This window comes from Periophthalmus magnuspinnatus, chromosome 16 (assembly GCF_009829125.3).
Source record: "Periophthalmus magnuspinnatus isolate fPerMag1 chromosome 16, fPerMag1.2.pri, whole genome shotgun sequence".
NCBI classification, from domain to species: domain Eukaryota; kingdom Metazoa; phylum Chordata; class Actinopteri; order Gobiiformes; family Gobiidae; genus Periophthalmus; species Periophthalmus magnuspinnatus.
This window is the reverse complement of record NC_047141.1, coordinates 24,115,710-24,127,105: the sequence shown is the minus strand read 5'-3', so window position 1 is coordinate 24,127,105 and position 11,396 is coordinate 24,115,710. Positions and strand designations below refer to the sequence as shown.

Genomic DNA, 11,396 nt, shown 5'->3' with positions numbered 1-11,396 from the left:
ATATGTATGTTTTTCTGGTGCACAAAATGAACCGTGCATTAACATCACTGTGTTCAAAGAATAAAACCAATACAATGCATGAACTCACAACAAATTACATACATACCTTTCTACAAAGACATAACCTTTTTTAATACTACCACACTGAAATTATTTAAATTTTTAACCGGGCAGGTACTTCAATAGGCACATCAAAGGGTGCATTTGTTGAATTGGGACACGGCCAGCGTCTGGAGACGCTTGCAGTCCGCGAATCATATGAGTCTGGTGCGTGTCTTGACCTCCGCCGAACCCCTGAGACTGACTCACCGAACCCCTAGGGTTCGATCGAACCCAGGTTAAGAACCTCTGGTCTAGAGTCTGCGTGTGGTTGTATGAAGTTTGTTAGTATGCATGTGAATATTTTGTCTATTCTGAAACTATGAGACCTACGATAAAGTTAACTTTTTCATAACCAACTACAGAAGTGCTCTAAATCCCCAAGGAGGCTCTTACACATATTACACAAAAAAAAAATCATGACACACATTGATACAGATTCAAGGTTGAGGTTTATTAGAAACGGGGCAATAGTTTTTTCTCAAACACTCAAGGATCAAACAATTTTCATTAAAAAAAAGAAGTCCCCACCAGTGGGTTGAGATGATTAAATCCCTGAAATACAAGTAGGCGTAAACAGCACAAACATTAGCTTCAAAGTAATACATGATTTGTGCCTTCAGCAAAAAAGCGTGGATGAATGAGGAGTTAATAAACAGTGAATAATAAAATATTAGTAAATGTATAGGCATACAAAAACAGGGAAATGTCATTAAAATATTTTGTAAAATAGAAGAGCATAGATTGTGTAAAACAATTGCACCCAATAGTAATAAAGCTAAACAGACAACACAGCCAGTGATGCAGTATACAACAAGGCTTATAAAAATAAATACAATTTCATCTATTAGCTGTGTTTTAGTGCCACCAAGTGATGGCCAAATATATTGCAACATAACAGTAAAATTGTGTCTCATACATTCATATACAAGTTCTGTATTATTTACAAGATGCTAGTAAAAAATATTTTAGTATACAGTAATTTTAGTTACAGATTAAAATGAAGAATATTTTACAATGATTGTGATTATCAAATACAAAGAAGCCACTTGGCCATCTGAGAGAACCTAAAAAATAAACATAACTTCACCTGAATTCAGCATTTGATATTAAACGTATTGCTGTAGGCTCCTGAGTTAGGTCTAAGCACCCAGTGATTGCTGCCATTTAAATGTGTACAAAATATTATATTCATCAGTGCAGACCTGACTATGAAATGAAACGCCTGTCACTTTAATCCATTAATAAATCTGTGCCACGCCACCATAAATAGAGACTTAAATGAAACAGTTTGTGCAAAGAATATTTAACGCTGTACAGAAGTTTTTGGCCCAAGTTTAGCTGATCGTGGACATGGCTCAGTTATAGGAATATCCAGTGCATCTTTGACTTTGGGTCCTGAGAAGTTTAGCCCTTCACTGCTCCCCACGGCTGCAGAGAAGCCTGGGGAAGAATGAACTGAGGGGAAGGCTGGGGTAGGATATAGTACCCAACGAGGGGCTGAGGTGGAGGGGGAGGAGGGGCACACACTGTGGTCAGAAACATGGGCGGAGCCTTTTTGTAAGGAGACCAAACTTGTGTTGGTTGGTAATAGTACTGGAGACTTGGAGGAACCTGGAAAGGCAAATCACAATATGAGCAAATGCAGTGTTTTAAACTAATTCATCTGCAAATATTTAAAATCCTAAAACATTGTAAAATTTGCATTAAATTTGTACATTTTCCATTTATGACTTTTATGTGGTGTGTGCCACAGCATATATATATTTTTAGACACTAATGGAACAAGAAATGACGGGAGAAATAGTTAAAAGTCATTAACGGTCATACTTCTTCTGGTTTGAACCCCATAGTTAGCCTTGATGTAGATAGTTTGGTTCTGTTTTAGTCTATGTTTAGTCATGGTCTATTAAGAGTTTAGGTCCAGATTAACTTGAATTTAGTCCAGAGGGTTAATGCGGCTAAAGACCAAACTCTAAAAGACCCCAAAAATCCATGTACTGTAAGCTTTTCATCTGCAATAATTATTATGTAAATGCACATTCCACACCTTAAAAAAATAATACGAATAGCACCATGTCATAAGGACACATGGACATGACACATGTCAATATATGAAAAAATAATTACCATATTCCTGACGTATTTGACTTTTTTTAGTCCCTCTGTGTTCCGTCCCCGGAGCCTGGGCACCATTGCAATCGTGTAGGCGTCTCCTTCTGCCGTTTCTTTTTGAACATCCTTCTTTTCTTTTTTAGACTCTCCCTCCTCTTCAGTGTCTTTCACCTCCTCCTCCTCTTGGTCTTTGGATTCCTCCTCCGTGTCGCTAGATGCTGTGGAGCCACAGTCCGAGGAAGTAGCAGAGTGGTAATCGGAGGTGTCCAAGTTAATGGACTCTTCTGACAGAGAGTCTTCCTGTGCACTCTTCAAACTCTCCTCCTTTTGTTCCTCCTGTGTGAAAGTGGCTACTGTAAAAGGTCTGCTGTTCTCTCCAGATCTGCAAAAAAGAAATTAATAAAGATCTGCTCAGTTTGATGCTTACGTTCAAGTATTAAAATTCAGACCCGATTTATTTAATTTTCAACTTTCTGTCTGAAACCATTATTAATGCATTACCACTACATTATCTCCTACTCCCTTTGATGGTTGGAACAGCAAATAATATGTCTAGTGCAAGTGCATTTTTTTAAAATAGATTTGATAAATCTTAAAACTAATTCCCATCGCAAACAATCAATAACTACCTATTTATCAGAAACAAAGACCTCAGTGTATTGTACTGTGAGTGGAGATGAGTGAAATGTAGTTTTACAATCTGATCTGACTATGAGCCTACCATCTAACAATTTGGAGATTTATATACCATTATTTATATTTTATTATCCATCAGTGCTTTTCTATTTAATGCAGCTCTGTGCCAGTCTCTGTCATGCGCTGAGTGACAATTAGATTTAACTAATTACAGTTAAGTGACTTACTCTGAGAAGGAGATGCTAAGTATTGTATAAATATTGTGACCTATGTTCCAAGATTATAATAATAATAATAATAAATTATAATATTGCCATTTTTCCAGTATAGCTTAACTGTAATCGTCAGTTGCTACATTTGGCAGGAAAAACACTTACTGCACATAGCATGTTGTTCTGATATCACAGAACTGTGCACTTGGCATGAGTCATGGTGATTCTTGGCAAAACATTACTCAGGTAACAGAAAGATAACAGGAGGTGTCTATGTCGCACAAAGGCCAGACAGTGACTCACCGTGCGCACACCTCTAGAGGGTCGATCCAAAGGGTGAGCTCACGAGGAAGCCCCAAATCAGAGGGTTTCAACTCGCTCTCTGCACACGCCTTCAGCACGGCCTCATCGGATAGGACCCCATTGTTTATCCGAATGCACCTGTGAGGAAAAAAAACCATCACATATGTTCAGTTTTTTTAAAGGAGCAAAGATAGGTACAGAGTAAGTCACAAGTTGAAATCTACATTTACAGCTGTATTTGATTGGTCCGAAGCCTTGATTAAGCCCTGCTGCACACATTTTCAAAATGACCCCCTGAAATTATCTTGTGATCCCCAGATAAAAAACTACCAAAAACGCAAATACACGTTTCTTAATGGTGGAACTGGTATCTTTAATCTTTAATATTTAAAGGGGTACTATGTAAGTTGCAAGGTGTAGGGTCTGAAACCTTCTATCCATGGAGTTGTTCTGCTGAATGTTCCATAAAATGGAAAATTTGAGGCAATAAATAAAAACAGGTCTTGCTACAATTATTTAGTTGCAGTATATAGCTACCTGAATGCCTGTCCTTTGCTGGGACTCTCAGGGTACCAGTGGTCATCATATCTGCTACACAAATGCTGCTGAAGTTTCTCTGCAAACAACTCTGCTTTTGTCTCTTCAAGTTTGCCTCGTGCCACAACCAAGCGCTTCAGGAAGTTGACCCCCGCTTTCACCTCTCGTATCATGGTCATGGTGTCTGCAAAATCAAGATATAAAAAGCAACACTTTAGCATTTTAGAATTTTTTTTTTTTCATGTGTGAAACATATTTTAAAATCTACTTGCTGTGTACCATAGTTGGTGTTTCGTGAAACCAACAGCTAAAAATTAATGGTATGTTTAAGAAACTTTCAAACACTATGTGCATATGGTAAATTTTGATCAAGGTTCTTAAATCAACAGTATATAACCTCATCCCACCCCCATCCTACCCTTACTGATTATACCCAAAGACAAATTTATTGATGTTTTTCTCCTGCAGACCATGACTTCCTTTCACTTGTGTCGTGTGGGGGAGAGGGAACTTCAGCTGCACCGATAACAACACTTCCCTGTGCAGTTGCTTCACGCCTTCTATTTTTATAGGTTCATTTCTTTACATATTTAGTGCAAGCCTCACGGACTTGGCTCTATATTGACAAAAGGCTAAAGTTTGTATAGAGGCAAACTACTTGCAAATGTGTACTCCTGTTTTCACATGTAAGGCCTTCTCACATGCAAATCCAATGAGTTCACAGTGGTATTTATCTTCTGATAGCGTCTCTGTTTGGGTTGAGTGCCAATGTCAGTCTGACCAAAGAATAGTAAGTTTGCTGGAGGCCAAGGTAATTTGCAAAAGCAACTAAACCAGTTATACTTAAAGCATCTCCGCTGGTCTGCCGCTCCTGTTTTATTAAAGTCACACCTTGAGTACTGATTTGTGTTTGTTATTGTGGTTGAGGAAAGCATTTGTTGCCTCAGCTCATTTGTAATGCAATGTCTGTGAAAATTACTATTTGCATACCAAGATTCTGAAAGGTGACGATTAATTATGTCTCCAGAAATACACAGCTACTACTTAAACTTCAAACCACATTTTATTTTTAGAAACAGACTACGTCATTAACAAAAATCTAACTGCTGCTGAGCTCAAGGTAACCCAATGACTTTTAATGAGTTACCTCATTTGTAGAAGTGTTTTGCTTTTCTGTAGCTTTAATAAACACTTGTAGTTTTAATTGTACTCCCCCCAAAACAAGCATGGGAAATTAGATATTTGCGCAGTTTTTGACTTGGATGTACTCCTTTAAAGCTGTTAGCCATGCTATAATAAACAAAGATAAATGGTAAACCTGGGTTCACACGAGAAGGCAGGACTATAGGGAATGTACATACTATCAAAGGTGATAACATATCATAAAACATGCGATATTTTAATCTGTTTAATTTATTTTCTTCTGAACTGTTTGTTCAGAGTCAGTGTTCAATACCTTCAGTGTGTTGTGGTTAGTAATTATGGATTACAACAAGATTACATCAGACCAACAGCAACATGTATTATCAATGAGCGTCCACACGCTACAGTTAAAATATAGACTAAGATTACGTGTACTGTACTTCAGCCATAAATCACACTCATTTGTGCACATTTTCACTCGTCAATATGAACGCTGAGAACACAACAAGCACTGCTGTGCAGAATCAAGTAAAAAAAAAAAAAAAAAAAGTGGTTTATTAGAAAAGCAGACTGGTGGGCTACTTAATTAGCATTTAAGAACAATTTTAAGAGTTGGGAGTATAAGTCTCGCACATTGGCACTACCAAACAGGGCAATACACACATTTAAAAAGTTATAAATAAGTAGGTTTAGTGGAAACTTGGCCCGTCTCATTTAGGGTTCAGGATGTTTGACTGGTTTCTTATGTGCACTGAGAAAACAACAACGACTACTTGAGACAAAGGAGACCCAACAAAGCCCAAGGCACGTGTTTGTGCAAAGTTCGTCTTGGTTAAATTACACGAGAAAAGTATAACATGAGTTTAAAACAACACATCAGGTTTTAGCATGATGATCAAAAAACGAAACTGGGTGAGCGACAACGAAAACTAAAGTTTTTAGTTCTCTGACGATACGGAAAGCCCCGATGGAAATACAGAAGGTTAGGAGGAACATCTCTCAACTAGAATACAATAGGTCAGTTGAGAATAAGATAAACCAACAATTAATTAAATGTTTACAGACAATATTTTACGTTTTCATCTACTGGTATATGTGTTTAATAACTACTTTGTTGTTTATAGACTATACTCGTGGTAGTTTCGTGCCACTTTCGTGTAGTTCTCGTAGTTCCTGTGCGTAAAAAACGAATTCCAGTCTGTGCGTAAAAAGAAAATTGGTGAACATTGGCCAAATTAAATTCTATATTTGTTACCGCATTCGCCAAGTAGTACACAAGACATAATAAAAGTGAAACAATCCAAGGCAAAAAGGCTGATTAATAAGACAAAAACAGAACTGAATTTGAAAAAGAAAATTGTACTCACGATATAAGGTGGTTAATGGAGTGAATAGGTCTATATCCAGAAAAATTCAGCGTCTGTCCTCTCTTCAGCTTCGTTTTGTCTGTGGAGACGGTGGTGTGGCTGCTGCTGTGTTGGAGTTATTGTGGTCAGCACATGTTGCTTCCTTGTTCTTTCTCTGCTCACTCCAGCAATGCGACGCAACACACGCACGATTACCGTCAGCGTGAGTCACGTCCTTTACTCAGAGCAACGTCACCGGCTCGGACCATATTTGGGCAGTCAAGGTAAACAGCTGAGGGGGGATTTCATATTGTTCTTTTCGTTTACAAATCCAACCATGGTGTAACTTAACCCTTATTTAAGCAACATTACAATTTCGTGAGTGAATAGTGAAAGTAGTTTAGTTTGTAACGTTGTTGGCGCTTTCTAGTAAGCTTCAAATCAACTCGGTAGGAACAAATTAAAGATGATGTAATAATTGAATAGTTAACGTCTGTTTTGGAACTTCCCGGGCATTTTGAGGCTAACAGCTAACTGATAACATTAGCATTATCTGCTAATTCCACTAAACAAAAAATCGAGTATAAATTTGTCTTGTTTTTTAGTTACCTTTTTAAATATATGCCAAACGTTTTAATTGTGTCTTTCTATGTAGAGCTCAAAGCGCCTTTTCTAAACGTTTTCATTTTGTTACTTTCAGGCTTTCCTAAGGGCTGAAACCTTATCTCCAAGGTTAGGCCCTCCCACGTAAGTATGTTCCTGTTTCGGTCGCAGCAGGGGCCAAGCTGGGGCCAAGCTAGGGGCCCTTCTCTGCCACTTGATAGAAACTCATGGTGAAATAGTTTAGCTTTAGTTTAAAACAAGAAAAGTCAGTCTTTTTTTTCACTGTTTGTTTAACTCTGAGGAAAATGTTAGATCTGCATGGGGAATTATAATTTGTAGAATTAAGTAGGCTATGCTATTACAGTATAACGTTGATAAATCCCACAAATAAGCTACACACATTTGATCATTTTCTGTTTTAATAAGTATGTTCTTAAATGTGTTTATATTTTCCTCTTTAGTGTTATTATTTAACATAGATAGGCATTACTTGTACATGATCTTATGGCAGTAGAGGGCCTGCCTAATATACAGTTAGTATGAGTCGGTATGAAGCTATCATAAGAAATCATAAATATTAGTATTCCACTGCAGCACATGCCCCACAAACCACCCATTACCTCACTAGGACAACATAATCTTTAGTATATCATATTGAAAGACAAAAGATTAAACAAACTGTACGTAAATACCAAATTAGAAATAGAATTTTAAACTACACAATTTAAGAAATTTGATTCATTTCTCTCTTTCCCCGAAAAATATACTATTTGTTCATATTTCAGACTTTCACAGGCCTACATGTTTTCGTTTTATTGCAATACGTACTTGCTACCACTAGAGGGCAGAATGGTTTCCCTCTTTAAATTTTAATTATTTGCTTTGCCCTGTTTATGTTTGCTTCTCTGTGTTACAATGTAAAAGCAACTGAGCTCATTCAATGTAATTTGAGTAATACAATACTTATAATAATTATTTTTGTTATAAATACTTTTGTTTATTTTACTTTTAGTGTCAGCTCAGGTAGAAGGAGGATAGTGAGTGCATCTGTGTGGACTTCCTTTCTCTGCTTAGCTGGATCACACTGCCCCAGATGCCAAGTCAAGAGTAAATTATTATTGAGAAACGTGGAAAAACAGAGGGAATGTTACAGAGACTAAGGTATAGTGTCTGACAATAGGAGTAAAAAAGTCAACATGTGGGTGTCTAGCATCAGTTAGCACTGTTTTAACAAATGATGGACCTTTGATATGGGATATGGTCCTCAAGACGTGATTTGCTATAAAACAACCTTAAATTCTCACATAATGGTTTACTGGCTATAGTGAATATAACTTTGATGTCACAAAATCAAAAGAAATCCAGCATGGTATATTAGAAAATCTGAAAGGCATATAGAAAAATCTGCTGCAAGCTTTGTATAATTTCGCATATAAGATTCAAAGATACACACATTTTTGACAATTTTTTCTGCCATTTTACTATTTTCCGGCATTTCTTTCTTTTTATCAAAATGTACTGTCAGACAAAACAGCGTTATTACCTGTCATAGAAAATATAAATGTAATAAGTTTATGTGAATTGTGATAAATTAAGACCTAGCATCAAAGAGCATTTTGGTGTAAATCTTTTGCAGTATTACATACCCCTGCCCCATGCCTACTCAATCTTTTTGATTTTTAAGGCCATTACAGTCTGTTGCTATGCCTGCTGTGCTTTTGCTGTGTCTTTAAAGTGATATTATTTTCGTTCAGTCATCTTTTGGTGTTTTATTATTTCTGTCATGGCTTTTCAAATCTCACAACTTCCAGACAACTTTCTTCACTAGAAAACTCTTTATTATCCATGTTGTGGTGTTATTCTTGCCTTTCACACAGTGGTGTCTTGTCTGCTGCGATAACTGAAGAGGCAAACTGTGCGCCACCCATCACATGTCCATTCTCCTCCAGAGTGGGGCAATTTCATAGGTAAGTATTGGAAATGAAACCGCTTGACCTCAAAACGTGATGGTTCTTTTTCAGGAACAGTTTGTCTCTGCGCACGTCTGGCTGTATCAATGAGGGCCACACGCATACACCACATGCAGCCTGCTTCGCCTTTAAAAACATATTGATTTCTCTCGTTCGCAGGGAGCTTAATGCGATCGATTGGCCAGGCCCTTTCAAGATCAGCGCCGGTGTAAGCATCTCTTCCCCTAACACACACACAGCCTCTTTCCCCTCAGGTAATGATTGTCCTTGGGCTGGGGAATAGTTTGTCAGCATTAAGAGAGAGAAGCGTTACTCGTGGCATCCAGTGCTTGTGCCCTCCTCCCTGCTTCTGTGGTTAAGCAGGAAAAGTATATTTGCCTCTTTAACAAAAGGTATAAGTGAATGCAGAGCACATCTGAGACGACCTTTATCATCCGCCCCTCCCCCTCTCCTCCTGCTCCTCCGGTCAATACCTATTTGTATTTGTAATGCATTAGAGCAGTGCCCTCCTTTTAGATTGGAAAAAAGTTTCTCGATTTGGTGCCTCCCAGGCATATCAACCCAATGAGGTTTTTGCTTTATTTAGTTCATGTCTGTTGCTTCACTCAACTCCAGAGACTTCACTGAAATAAAAAAAAAACAACAGTTTTCTACTCATAATATAAAACATTGGGGATTCCCTCAGTTTACCCAAGGATGCAATGGATCGTACTCCAAAATGTATAGCTTTCATCATCAAATCTCCACTTGCCGCTATTGAGCATCATAAATGCAAAGTGAAATGACCCTCTTACCTTTTATTCTATGAAATAGCAATTAGCATTACCAAAACTACTTCTATAATCTTTCTATATAATTGATATTAGGTTTTAAAGTGTGATGTGTGCTTTATTTCTTTGTAATGTTTCTCAACAGAATATTTCTTTATCAGTCTAATCATTTTCCAGATGCGTTTAACAAAGCTGTTGTGCTGTATTTAGTGCACCTTGCATCCACCCTAACATCTGGCTGATCTATAGACGAGATGAAATCAACAATAAGGCCATTACTCACCAGGTTTAAATTGCCTAGTGACTTTTTAATTGCCTATATATCAGAGGCGCTTCTCAGTTCACATGGGTGCAGTCTAAACACGGCATAGATTATAGCTGCTCTCCAGCCGGAGTAAACTTTAAAAAGCATTGGGTGATTAAGAGTAACATTACTAATATATGGATAAACAGTTGTTGCATAAATATTATGTTAACAAAAAACTTATTAAGCAAACAGTAATTGAACAAAAGTCAAACTTTCTGATGAATGTCATTTTTTAAAACATTATCCAATTAAGTGTTGAAGAGGGTTGAAGCCTCTCACAGCACCTATGTCCCTGATGGGACACACCCTGGACTCTGGTTAAGAAAGTTATTTGCATGGCTACATCAAGTTGACACAAACAGCCATTAACTTTCCCATTCACTCTGGACCATTTAGATTCTAGTGTTTCTGTTAACTGATCATACTGTCTTACTTAGGCCTGTGCAATAATTACTTTATTGACTTATCGTTCAATATTTGACAGAAAGTTTGGGGGCTCAGTTATATCTTGTGTATGCTAATTTGCATTTGAAGTGACCTTTTTCAATGTTTTTGTATTACAATAATATTGGAACTATAGATAGGGAAATTATTTAATTTTATGACTCATTAATCACACCAACTAACAATTTAAAATTACCTGTTAGTAGGTTTATTTGATTTTTTTTTACCAGTAGATGGCAGATGTGAAACCTGCCCCTCCCCATCCCTCCTCACCTGGCCGTTGTTCAGGCTCCCCTGTCGTCTCTGGTCTTCTTCTATCAGACAAAAGTTGGCACACCCTCAGACAGCAGTAATTTAGATAGCATCTAGTGGTGCAATGTGCAAATACAACAGGGCCGAGTTGGCCATTCAAATTATAAATGGAAGCTCTAAGTTTTTCATTGTGCTAATTAGTAAATATAGGGTTTTTTGAAAAATAATTAAAATTGCGCAATTGAAACTTCCATTGAACAAATTTGAATGGAAAAAACATAAAAAAAACCGAAAAGGGTCGTTTTTATACTGGTTTGTTCTATTTGTAGCACACTAATACTTTATATGCATGTCTACACAGTGACTTGCTTGCCCTGCCTCGGCCTCCTATCAAGTCCTTGCAGCGCTCCGAACTGGCCTTTGTCTCCCCCTGTGCCATCTAGTTTAAGGTGAGTGGACATAAATATATAACCGCATCTGGTGGTACAGTCCGTTTGTTGACCCACACCACAAATTAGTTGTCTTATTATGAAACATTTCACCTGTGTGTCAGCCGTTGCCATGACAACCCTGTGCAGAAATGCAGCGGCTCGGCTTAATGGTCCGACCTCAACCTTGCACTCTCAAGATAGTGCTTTCATGATGTTATGAACACATGG

General features: G+C 37.6%; 1 protein-coding gene across 1 annotated transcript; it reads right to left on the bottom strand.

Annotated features, from left to right (window-relative positions):
* Positions 1 to 616: 616 nt before the first annotated feature.
* si:dkey-79d12.5 (maternal B9.10 protein) lies at positions 617 to 6,593 on the bottom strand. Its single transcript, XM_033980627.2, has 5 exons — positions 6,413 to 6,593; positions 3,903 to 4,086; positions 3,366 to 3,503; positions 2,230 to 2,596; positions 617 to 1,713 (listed from the first exon to the last, which is right to left on the bottom strand). The coding sequence occupies exons 2-5, from the start codon at positions 4,079 to 4,081 to the stop codon at positions 1,507 to 1,509; spliced, it is 891 nt and encodes a 296-aa protein (XP_033836518.1). The 5' UTR covers positions 4,082 to 4,086; positions 6,413 to 6,593; the 3' UTR covers positions 617 to 1,506.
* Positions 6,594 to 11,396: the final 4,803 nt, after the last annotated feature.

Coding starts and splice junctions, on each gene's coding strand:
- si:dkey-79d12.5 (XM_033980627.2), bottom strand. CDS start 4,081: ATGACCATGATACGAGAGGTGAAAGCGGGGGTCAACTTCCTGAAGCGC. Junction 2,597..3,365: donor CCTCTAGAGGTGTGCGCACG/GTGAGTCACTGT, acceptor TCTTTTTTGCAG/ATCTGGAGAGAACAGCAGAC. Junction 1,714..2,229: donor TCAAATACGTCAGGAATATG/GTAATTATTTTT, acceptor TTGCCTTTCCAG/GTTCCTCCAAGTCTCCAGTA.